Below are 12,932 nucleotides of genomic sequence, written 5' to 3' on the forward strand. Positions count from 1 at the left end.
AAAGATCAGCTGGAGAAGAACAGGGCAGAGGACTAGGAAAAGTCATTAAGACAGGAAGAGAGAGAGAAAGAGCAAAAATATTTTATGTTCCCTTTTCCCCTATTCCTGCCAAACAGAACAAGTCTATTAAATTGCTACTGAACACATCCCAGCCCCCAACCCTCAGCTGCAGTATGTGGCCTCTAGGTTCCCCAGTACCTCCTGGCTGTCCACAGCCATCTGTCTGGCAAACTGCCTTTAATGCCCAGAAGCCCACTCGAGGAGGCGGTTTGATAAAATGGAGACCATTTTGACAGAGGGCAGTTCTCCTGTGTCTCGCTGCGCTGGTGCCCTGGTGTAGGGCGGGGAGCCTCCAGACCCCCTGCCCCGGTGCTCTCAGGTCTTTGTAACACAGTTCCCCTTTCTCACCTTTTTGTCATGTGTTCATTCGTCTTGTGGGGAGGGGGAGCTGAAGAGAAGTTGAGGGGGGCTGCGGGGTCTGGGGGGAACTTGTCTCCTCCAGGAGTCCCAGCCACTCCCTACCTTTCCCTGTACTTAGTGAAGTAGAAGCTAGGAATAAAAATGAGATGTCGAAAAACCAAATTCTGGGCCCGTCTCTACCAGTAACTCACTGGGTGATCTCGGACAAGTTGTGTAACCACGGTGAAATGGAGAAATTGTCTTCTGTCTCAGCTTTATTAGTTTATGAAAATAAAGCTGATACTTGGAGGGAAATAGATGGAAGTCTATGACAGACTACAAATTCTTATCAGTTGGTATTATATATATTAAAAATATAGAAAGCTGCTACATGAAACAACTTACATTTCTTATTTATTGTATAGTTTGAATGGCATTTAGTGGGCCCTCTACTAAAAAAAAAACTAGTTATATGCTGTTATTATCAAAGGGAACTTGCTATTTTGTCAAACTGAAATGAGAAGATCTTGCCAATTTTTCTTTTTCCCTCCCTTGCATTAATTTTTTAAAACTTAGTTGAACTTGGACCATTTGTATATATTTTGTACGTCATTCAGCTTGGATAGTTAACAAATACTCTAGGTCAGTTTCACTTTTTGTTTCTGACTATACTATGGTTTTTTGCATTATCTAAAAATACTTGTTTGGTTTGATAACCAACATCCTAAAGAAGTCTATATGGAGATTTACTTTTATCTTTTTATACTTTACCAAAAATCCCCACAGTGTATTTATTCCCATTATAACGAGGTTAGGTTCCCTTTCTTCTTTTACTAACCCTCAGTAAATTTAAAATATTTTTATAACATAGTCTGCCTTACTTTTCCTCTGTGTATTCAACAATAAACTTGATGCCTGCCTCTGCCAAGTGTTGTATTAAGCACAGCGATGAGCAAATCATCCTGAGCTTTGTCACTGTGAAGCTTACTGTTGAGTGGAAGACATGATATACATAGAGCAAACACTCACGCAAGTAAATCTGTGATCATGTACTGGGATGAGTTTGATTTCAGAAAAAAAAGAATGCAATTTAGGACAAGTTGAGGGGTTTTTTTCCCTCTGCAAAGTACTTCATGTTTAGGTAAGTAACTTTTGTTTGCTATCTTTATATTAGAACTTGTTTAGCATGCTTATGTTTTTTTTAATAGTCCCAAGAGGAGCACTGAGAAGCGTAATCGTGAACAGGAAAATAAATACATCGAAGAACTTGCAGAGCTGATTTTTGCAAATTTTAATGATATAGACAACTTTAACTTCAAACCTGACAAATGTGCAATCTTAAAAGAAACTGTGAAGCAAATTCGTCAGATCAAAGAACAAGGTAAGAAGCCTGAATTAATCTTTTGGAGAGTTTAGCCAGGTTCTGTTTTTTCATGTGTGAGAAGTCCCTTCAGAGTCCCTTTAATCCATTTCTTATGCTTAAATTATTGATGAGGAAATGATGTCACAGCGCAGATGAATGCAAGTATCACTTGCAGGGGTTTATAAATAGGCCTTATATAAAATTCAGCAATTCCCTAAAGACAGAGGAGACTGAGGTGAGGCAGGGTGATGTAACTTTTCATCTAGTAAAACTCAATTAGGTGCCCACTGATTCTCCTCCCCTACCTTGGAATTTTCATTGCCTGCACAGCAAGGGTCTGTCATAATTTGCAAGCGAGGAGCCAACTAAAGATGGAAACCAGAAGTAAGGAAGTGAGCCACCTCCTGTCTCAGCTAGTCAGCATATTTGATTAAGTCTCAGCCTCAACTGGCCATGCCGCTAGATTAGAATTTCATATCCTGAATGACAAGAGATTTGAAAGGCTCAAGCCTCTAGTCAGAATTCTTTTGTGAGTTGAAACACAGAACATGACAGCTTTCTTCCTGGGTTTTTTTTTTTTTTTCCTAAGATAATTTTCTGCCTCTCTTCTTTGAAGAAAAAGAAAATTTTAAGAAAATAATATTTTAAAAAACACATTGGACTTTCCTTCAGGGCGAGGGAGATTATGATCTCTTGTAATCTGCTTTTGAATGCATCCTCTCAGAGTTCTTTTTTTTTTTTATCTACCTTTTATGTGATATTCAAAAGAGGCAGATTTTAGAAAAATAATGTCTTGTCTGTGTAGGTATATGACCTGAAACTTCCCATCTGTCATCAAACCTTAGCTACCTATTTGCATATCATCATCATAGCATTTTTCATTTTCATACATTTACTATTAAGCTAAGTTTTATATAAAACAGTGTTACAAATGTAGTTCTGTCTTCTAAGAACTTAAAAATACATGCCTGAGGTACACAACGCAGTTTCTAATACAAGCCCACTCTGAAAATCAGTCTTTATCTCCTGGTTTCGCCACCAAAGTTCTGTTACTCGGCAGTCAACATTCCATGAGTTTCTGCTCTCAGTGCCTGCCTCGGTCTCCCTTCATCTCTTTCTTCTTCCCTCTTTTCCTTTGAGATCCACCAGTTATCAAAAACTCAGTTTAATCTCCATTTTATATCTTCTTCATTTTGGGGGCAGACCAGCAAATGGATAGAATAATATTCCTGCAGCTCTTAGGAGAAATAATTGGTTAAAGTTTCATAGTACTTTGAAGTTGCTGTTTCTCTCATTGCTGAGATTACGGTGGAGAAGCAAGCTGCTTGCTTCAGGCTTCTGGAGATTTTGAATGATACAATTTTGTGAACATTGCATGTTAGGCAGTGCTTTTGCACTTTAAAACAGTTATGTATTTTTTTACTATCGAGGTCTTGCACAAGGTTTTTAAAGTTTTGCAAAACCTTGGTAATTCCCCCTTGCAACCATAAAACACATTAAGATGTGCCACGCTGGGACTCTGCCATACTTTTACTGTAGGTTTAATCATAAGGCCGCATACCACAACCACCCAAGAAGCAGCAGCAGTAAACACCCTGTCATGTCTTATTCTTATAATGTTCCTATTAATTTGCAAAGTAATGGGTTTTGAAAGGGGAAGCAGAAATTAAAAACCAAATGAAAAACACAGATGCACTTTCATGTTCTAATCTAATATTTTAAAAGTATTTTTTGTGTAACAAATTGTTTTTTTAAAAACAGCAGGACTTCAGAATCAAATCAGACAGAAGCTAGCTATGAATCCTGCGTCTGCCACTTACAAGCTCTTTGAACCTGGGCAAATTATTTTCTCTCTCTCAAACTCCCGTTTCCTCATACAGAATTTAGCAGTCATAATATTGAAGTTGTGCGGTTGTTGAAATTATGAGCTATGTAAATGCACTCAGCCAGTACCTGTCAGCGTGAAGGTTTGGTAGGTATTCAGTAAATATCTTTTTCACGCTAAGCAGAAAGTCGCCTTCTTTTCTTCACCTATGCTAGGGTCTTCAGCGAGCTCTTACTTCAGATGGAGAATGGGAGATAAAAACGGTGGGAACGTGGGTTATGAATATCCTTTCCTATAGGGTCGTTGGAAGAAGGTATGGTTCTGAGGCCAGAGAACTCCGCGTAGCCTTTGCAGACCCCTCCGCTGCCAGCTGAAGTTCAAGAGCAGCGCAGAAGTCAGACCCGAGCTCTTCTCTCTCGTTCTTCATGCCCAACAGATCCCCCTTTTGATCGGTATAAATTAGGTCCAGCCATCATCTTTCCAACATTTCCAAACTTCATTTGTACTTCAGTCGCAGGTCCCAGATTGAGTAAGATCCTAATTGTGCTAGAGCAGTTCAGCTGGATTGCTTGAGGATCCCCACTAAAGAATCCACCTTGGGGCCGGGGGGTGGAACCACCTCGGAAAAGCCGGGCTCATATTGAAGGCACCTGCCGGTGTCAGAAGCTCAGGGAGCTGAGCCAGGCATGCGGCGCTTTTCCTCAGGAGTCTGCTTGGTCATCAGCTGCCCCTTGAGTTCCCATCCACTTTGTAAATAGAGGAGAGGAGAAAAGGTGTTTTAAAGTAACCGAAATGATCGGACTTTGGTGGGAGAATTGCCGGCTGTTGAAATACGTCAGCCTTCTCCTGTGTAAGCACGTTGTGAGACCCATGCCTGACAGACCCCAGCCCCCCAACAGCACGCGCCTTGCGTGGACCCCGCGGGATTGGAGCAGATACACACGCTGTGGACTCAGGCCCTTACACCAGCTTTGTGGTATGGAGGTGTGATGTTTCGTCCCATTTGAGATGATACTGATAATGTTTAAAACTTCTGGCTCCTATAACTTAACGATAATAGTTCATGAATAGTGAATAACCTTTTTTCATAATTGGGGAGGCTAATATTGCTTCTGTTCCACAGCAGAAGAATAACTAGTATGAAAAATACAGATGATTTAATTTGGAATTACTGTGTCCAACTTCACACTCCTTAGCTGGAAACTTCCATAAAAATTTCTGTGGAAAATACCTAGTAATTCCTATGCTCTTAAAAAATAAAATTGAGGGGCGCCTGGGTGGCTCAGGTCATGATCCAGGGTCATGAGGTAGAGTCCCGCATGTGAATCCCTGCTCAGTGGGGAGTCTGCTTCTCCCTCTGCCCTTCCCCTCTACCCTTGACTTGTGATCCCTCTCTCTCAAATAAATAAATAAAACCTTAAAAAAAAAAAAAAAGAAAAACAGAAAGAGAAGAAAAGTAACAGGCTACCTAAAAGACCATTCTGGTTTCTCATTGTGATTACTCTAATGACACAGTTTTGATTTCAGTGCCATTTTGAGAACATTGGGATTCCAGATTGCTTTGTACTTGTGAATTTCCCCTAATATAGAAAATAACATTAAAAAAAGTATTTTAAAAGAAGGTGAGGTCCTATGGTATGCTAGAATCACTCATATCAACCAATGAAAGCCAGTTTTTCAGTTTTAAGAATTTTTTAAGCCAACTGATGAGCATAGCCATTGTTGAAAATTATACAGACTTAAAAAAAGTTACATAGACTTACAATTAAATTACATTTTAAAAAACCAAGGAAGACTTAAATTTATCATTTTCTAATTCTTCTACTGCATTTTGCTGTTATCTATGCACTAGAGGCTCGTGGCAACTTGAATCACCTACGTGATAGAAGTACTATGAAGTGGTGACCACTCTGCGTCTCTTCTTAAGTCCACCTTCAATAATGTCACCATGGCTGATTGCAAATACAACAATCTTGACACCCTAGAAATCAAGGCTTGATTTATTGTTTCTTGGCTGTCATTTTAGACTTAAAAAGTAAGGGAGATTGGGGGGGGGGATTATGGAGAAAATGTTAATTACTTCTGACATTTTTTTAATCAACTGACATTTTAACATTAAGTAACCATTATGTGCATATACAAAAGATAATATTCAGTTCAGCAAAAAAAAGGTCACTTGCACATTGACAATTGCATTTCTGCACACAGCATCTTCATACATTTTCATTATTTCATTTTTGTCTTATTAACTTAAATGAAAATTTTAACCAATATTCATATTGGAACTGTTTTCCATCGATGGTAATCAAAGGTTGATTGCAATCCAAGAATTTGGCAAAAATTCATGGAAGCATTCTGTAAGAATCAGTTGGCTATGTAGAATTGACAGTAAAGAGTATTGTATTATCATTATATATTATATGCTGTACATCCTTTATGTGAGTAAAATTTGTAGTAAACTTCATGATGCTTACTATTTTTCCCCCAGAGAGCTGGGTTTTTAAGTATTTCCCAGTATACCACTTATAGCCACAGAGATGGGAAGGTTGGTTTATAAATGTAGGTGAATCAGATTCATAAACTAATGAGATTATTTAAGAATTCAGAAAAATAGTAATGGAAACAATCTAATCTTAGCCCATAAAAGTTCATATGGAGCCTATTAAAAATAGGTTTTTCTTTTCCTATTCTTTTTTTACCGTCTTAAATGCATGAAGTTCTTCCAGTGGAAATTGTCATTCAAGCTGAAGCCTGAGCTTGAGCTAATAGCTGTTATGAAGCAAAGTAAGCAGAAGGGCTCTGATTATCAGAGCCTTTGTCTATGTCTTTCAGGGATAGGATTTCTATAAATCAGGCTTTTGGGGTGATGCTCCTCGGCCTTGGTTATATGATGAAACCTTAGGGTGTTGATGGCAGACGCGGGTTAGGAAACTCCACCTCTCTTGGACATGCACTTGTAGATAATAATCCGTGTAATAATCTCATTAAGATCATAAGCTTTATCTAAAATGAACACAGTCTCTCTTCTCCCCAGTTGTATGACCACTTGCAAGTTTCTTAACATCTTTGGGTCTTCACTTCCTAATCTGTAAAAAGAGGGTAAGTTCTTGTTAGCATATGCTCAATAATGTTTATTTAGGACTTAAATCTAGTTCTTGGCACATACTTACTAAACAGTACTTAATACTCTTATTATTGCTTCTGACATCTGTACGTGGAGTCATCATCCAAGAAGATCTAGGTTTTCTCCCTGGTGACTTCAGGACTGGGGACTCATTGCTGAAACTAGATTTTGGATATTTTCTTTGTTACGATTTTAAGCCTTAATGTTCTTATAGTGTTGATTCTTTTAAATTTTAATATAAAAGTAAGTAAATAAAAGCTATCCAATTACGCAGTCAGACAAAAAAATACACATAACAGATATGACTACATCTGGATCCCTCCCTCTGACTCTCTTGCTCCTGCTGGACCTTTCTGGTACCTGCTTGTCCCTATTACCCAAGTGGCATTTTCGAGAATCTTGCTTTAAGGAAAACTAAAGAGGGCAGAGTCTTGGCAGTTTTTATTTCATCTGTATTTATTTGAATGCAGGAATGAATCTGACTGGCCTTAGTTTTCTCTTAAAGACCTGAAACTGTTATATGTTTCCATACATCCAGTAATAAATCAGACTTTATTTCATCGATAATATAGTCAATGATTGGCATTATGTTCTTGGCATTGCAATTTTTAATAAAGATATTTTCTAATGATGTATAAATAATTCACTTTCATAGTTTTATGTGAATTAATGGCTCATATTATTAATGAAATCCTTAAAATTAGCGAGCAGGGGTGGAATGCCTGCTGTCATTTCTTCTTAGGATTCCCCCCCCCTTTTTTCCTAAGTATATGGAAGGGGTTATTTTGTTTATTTAACAGTTTATTTTGTTTATTTAAGAGGATTTAAGTAATTTAGTGTACGCTAATGCTTTAGGATTTCAGCAGTTTATGACATGAGCTGTGATTTCAAGACTTAAGCTAGCTTCCATACTCTACAGAATGTAGACATCCTTTCTCTTCTTGATCATCTACTGGTATGGAAAGAAGTTAATTCTGAGGGGGTGCCTGGGTGGCTCAGTCCATTAAACGTCTACCTTCAGCTCAGGTCATGATCCCAGGACTGCCTGGAATTGAGCCCTGCATCGGGCTCCTTGCTCATCGGGGAGTCTGCTTCTCCCTCTGCCCCTCCTCCACTCATTCTCTCAGTCTCTCTCAAATAAATAGTCTTTTTTTAAAAAAAGGAAAGTAATTCTGACACTGCACTGCGTGTGTTGATTTCATTCAAAAGCAAGCGTCATTTGGTAAATGTTTTATTGAGTAAATACTACATGCAAGACATACTGTTCATCACTAGGCGGGAATCCAACAATCAATCAGTAACGTGATTGTTTTCCCTGGAGCTTTCACTCATTTGGACATTGGCTTGTAGACAGCTAACTGAGGAACTATAGAGGACAGTGGAAATAAGAATGATGACAAATGCTGGTGAAAATTGATTGATTTGTGGGAGGGAGCAGGGTGGAGGAAGGTGGAGAGGGAGGGAGAGAGAGAGAGAAAATCTCAAGCCATCTCCATGCTGAGCGCAGAGTCCGACGCGGAGTTCAGTCTCATCACCATGACATTGTGACCTGATGAGAAATCAAAAGTTGGACACTCAACCGACTGAGCCACCCAGGTGCCCCTTTATTTTATTATTTTTAAGTTTCAGTTGTAGTATAGTCAACATACAATATCATATTAGTTTCAGGTATACAATGTTACAATTTGACGTTATGTATATTACAGATTTCCTCACCATGATAAGTGTAGTTATCATCTTTTACCGTGGAAAGTGAATGCAGTATTATTGACCGTATTCTCTATACTATACTTTTTCATTCCTGTGACTTCTTTTATAACTGGAAGTTTGTACATCTTAATCCCCTTCATCTACTTCTCCCATCCCCCTGTCTCATGTCTCCCCTCTAGTAACCACCAGTTTGTTCTATGTATTTACAAGTGTTTCTGGTTTTTTGTTTGTTTTGTTTCTTAGATTCCATATGTAGGTGAAATCATATAGTATTTGTCTTTCTCTGTCTGACTTCTTTCACTTAGCATAGTACTCTTTAGATCTGTCCATATGGTTTCAGATGCAAAATTTCATTCTTTATTATGGCTGAGTGATAACTGTACATGGTATAAACACACACCCCACATCCTTTTTATCCATTCATCTATCAGTGGGACAGTTGGGTTGCTTTTGTATCTTGGCTGTTATAAATTATGTTGCAGTAAACATAGGGGTGCATACAACTGTTTGAATTAGTGTTTTTATTATTTGGGGGTAAATGCCCAGCAGTAAAATTACTGGATCATGTGATACTTCTATTTTTCATTTTTTGAAGTACCTCCATACTGTTTTCCCTCAATGATTGTACCAATGTACATTACCACCGACAGTGCAAGATGGTTCCCTTTTCTCCACATCCTCACCAGCACTTGTTATTTCTTGTCTTTTTGATACTCATCATTCTGACTGGCTATTTCACTGTGGTTTTGATTTGCATTTGCTGGATGGTTAGTGATGTTGGGCATCTGTTGTTGTTGTAGTTGTTGAGCATCTTTTCATGTGCCTCTCGGCCATCTGTATGTCTTCTTGGGAAAAACATCTATTCAGGTCCTCTGCCCATTTTTTTTAATTGGATTTTGGGGTTTTGGTGCTATATCATTTACAAATATCTTCTCCCACCATGAATATTTTCACTGTTCTAATTTTGTAATAATCACAGCAGGCTACCCATTTGCTATAATAAGACCATGCATGTGTCCCCAGACTTCATTCTTTCCCTAGGTCTGGTTTTATCAGTGCTGGTGATAAACCAAGTCTAATTTTTTTTTTCCCGATGTCTGATTTACATGATGCATCATATGTGGAAAATGTCTATGACTGTGGGTATATAATCATCCTTGAGAAATGACAACAAAGCAAGTGTAATAACTTTTGAAGATAACCATTGCTAATTTGATGATTTACCAGTTGCCATTAAATGAATTGTAAAACTAAAATCAAAACAAATACCTTCTCCTAATCAGTAGGTTGCCTTTTCATTTTGTTGTTGGGTTCCTTCCCTATGCAAAAGCTTTTTAGTTTGATGTAGTCCCACCTGTTTATTTCTTGCTTTTGTTGCAGTTGCCTGAAGAGAAAAATTTTAAAATGTATATTAATAAGATCGGTGTCTGACGGTTTACTGGCTGTGTGTTCTTTCAGGTCTTAAATTTAGGTCTTTAATCCATTTTGAGTTTATTTTTGTGTATGGTATAAGCAGTTGTTTCAGTTTCTTCTCTTGCATTTAGTTAGTTGTTCAGTTTTCCCCAGCACCATTTATTGAAGAGACTGTCTTTTCCCATTAGACATTCTCGCCTCCTTTGTCATAGATTAATTGACCATACAAACATGGGCTCTCTATTCTGTTCCATTGATCTCTTTGTTTTTGTGCCAGTGCCATACTGTTTTGATTACTACAGCTCAATAGAATAGTTTGAAATCTGGGGTGGCACGACCTCCAGCTTGTTCCTTCTCAAGATTGCTTTGGCTATTGAGAGTCCTTTATGCTTCCATGCAAATTTTAGGATTATTTGCTCCAGTTCTGGGAGAAATACTATTGGTATTTTGGTAGGGATTGCACTGAATCTGTAGATTACTTTCACTACTATGGACATTTTCATATGAATTCTTTTAGTCCATCAGCGTCTTTCCATTCATTTGTGTTATCTTCAGTTTCTTTCATCAATATCTTACAGTTTTCAGAGTATAGGTCTTCATCTCCTTGGTTAAATTTATTCCTACTTTGTTTTTTGTGGGGGGGGGGGGTGGGGGGGGTTGATGCAGTTGTAAATGGGAAGTTGTCTCAACTTATCTTTCTGCTGGTTCATTATTACTGTATAGAAATGCAACAGAATTTTGTAACCTGCCACCTAACTGAATTCATTTTTTAGTTCTGGTGGGTTTTTTGTGGAGTCTTTGGGTTTTGTTTTTTTTTTTAATTTTTAAATAAATAGGTTATTTATTTATGTGAGAGAAAGCAGGGGGAGGAACAGAGGGAGAGGGACAAGCAGGCTCTGCACTGAGCGCGGAGCCCAGTGTGGGGCTCAATCTCATGACCTTATGATCAGGATCTGAGCCAAAATCAAGAGTCAGACTCTCAACCAACTGAGCCACCCAGGTGCACCTAGGAATTAATTCCTACCTTCCTTTCTCTTTCTCCGTTCCCCTCCCTTTCCTTCTCCCTTTTCTCCCCCTTCCCTTCCCCTTTCCCAAGATTTTATTTATTTGAGAGACACAGAGTGAGCAGAGTGGGGGGGGGGGGGTCAGAGGGAGAAGGAGACTCCCCACTGAGCAGGTGGCCTGAGGGCTCTGTCCCAGGACCCCAAATGCAGCCACCCAGGCGCCCCTAGGGTTTTCTATATATAATATTGTGTCATCTGCAAATAGTGACAGTTTTACTTCTTTCTTACCAATTTGGATGTCATTTTTTTCTTTGCCTGCTGTGACAAGGATTTCCAGTACCACATTGAATAAAAGTGGGCATCTTTGTTTTGTTCCTGATATTAGAGGAAAAGCTGTCAGCTTTTCACCATTGAATACGAGGCTAGCTGTGGGTTTGTCATGTCATGTATGACCTTTATTATATTGAGGTATGTTCCCTCTATACCCACTTCACTGAGATTTATCATCAGGGGATGTCTAATTTTGTCAAATGATTTCTACCCCTTATTTTGTTAATGTGCTGTATCACATTGGTTGATTGATTTGCAGATACTGAACCATCCTTGCATCCCTGGAATAAATCCCACTTAATTGTGGTGAATGATCCTTTTAGTGTATTGTTGAATTTGGTTTGTTGATATTTTGTTGAGGATCTTTACATCAGTGTTTATCAGTGTTTGGTTTTAGTGTCAAAGCAATGCCTGCCTCATAGAATGAATTTGGAAAAATTCCTTCCTCTTCAATTTTTTTGGAATGGTTTGAGATGAATAGCTGATATTCTTCCTTAAATGTTTGGTTGGATTGCCTGGGAAGTCATCTGATTCTGGACTCTTGTTTATTAGGAGTTTTTTTAATTATTGATTCAATTTTATTACTAGTAATCGGTCTGTTCAGATTTTCTGTTTCTTTCTGATTCAGCTTTAGAAGATTGTGTATTTCTAGAAATGGTTCCATATCTTCTAGGCAGTCTAATTTGTGGGCATATAAACTTCTGTATCAGTCTTTTATAATCTTTTGTGTTTCTCTACTGTCAGACGTGACTTTTTCTCTTTCATTTCTGATTTTATTTGAACCCTCTTCCCCCGCCCCCCCTTTTTTATGAGTGTGGCTAAAGGTTGTTACTAATTTTTATCTTTTCAATGAAGCAACTCTTAATTTCATTGCTCTTTTCTATTATTCTTCTAGTCTCTATTTAACTCACTTCCACTTTGAACTTTATAATTTCCTTTGTTTGTTCTTCTTTTTCTAGTTCCTTTAGGTGTAAAGTTGGAGCATTTACTTGAGATTTTTCTCATTTCTTGAGGTTGGGCTGTATCTTAGAACTGCTCTTGCTGCATCCCAGAGTTTTTGAACCATTTTGTTTTAATTTTCCTTTATCTCAAGGTATTTTTTTATTTCCTCTTTGATTTCTTTGTTGACCAGTTTTTTGTTTAGTAGAATGTTTAGTCTCCACATACTTGCTTTCTTTTTTCTTGTTTCCCCTCCAGTTTTCTTCTTGTAACTGATTTCTATTTTCTCACCACTATTAGAAAAGATGCTTGATATGACTACAGTCTCCTTAAATTTTTTGACACTTGTTTTGTGACCTAACCCAATTTGTCCCAAAGAATGTTCCCTGTGTACCTGAAAATAATGTATCTTGTGCTGTTTTGGGATGGAGTGTTCTGTGTGTATATATATCTGTCAAGACCATCTGGTCTGAAGTGTTATCCAGAACCACAGTTAACCTGTTGGTTTTCTGTCTGGATGATCCATCCATTGATGTACCCCTACTCCAATTGTACTCCTATCAATTTCTTCCTCTCTGCCTGTTAATATTTGTTTTATATTTTTAGGTGTTCCTATGTTGGGTATACAGATACTTAGAATATCTTGTTCAATTGATTATGCCCTTCTTTGTCTCTTGTTACAGTCCTTGTTTTAAAGTCTGTTTTGTCTGATATAAATATTGCTACCCCAACTTATTCTTTTTTGCTTCCATTTGCGTGGGATATCTTTTTCTGTCCTTTCGCTTTCAGTCTACATGTGTCTTTAGGTGTGAAGTGAGTCTCTTG

General features: G+C 38.1%; 1 protein-coding gene and 1 non-coding gene across 11 annotated transcripts in view; both read left to right on the forward strand.

The window, feature by feature from the left end:
- The window catches only part of NCOA2 (nuclear receptor coactivator 2), a 294,611-nt gene that overhangs the window by 189,639 nt on the left and 92,040 nt on the right, over positions 1-12,932 (forward strand). For all 10 annotated transcript variants that reach the window (XM_045998826.1, XM_045998843.1, XM_045998790.1 and 7 more), the window contains one exon: positions 1,608-1,780. In XM_045998826.1, coding sequence (XP_045854782.1) covers positions 1,608-1,780 — 173 coding nt within the window. The remainder of the gene's footprint in view (positions 1-1,607; positions 1,781-12,932) is intronic.
- Positions 9,360-9,491, forward strand: LOC123928609. Its single transcript, XR_006815782.1, has one exon. It is a non-coding gene; the product is annotated as a small nucleolar RNA SNORA72 (small nucleolar RNA).

This window comes from Meles meles, chromosome 1, assembly GCF_922984935.1.
Source record: "Meles meles chromosome 1, mMelMel3.1 paternal haplotype, whole genome shotgun sequence".
In the NCBI taxonomy this organism is placed as follows: domain Eukaryota; kingdom Metazoa; phylum Chordata; class Mammalia; order Carnivora; family Mustelidae; genus Meles; species Meles meles.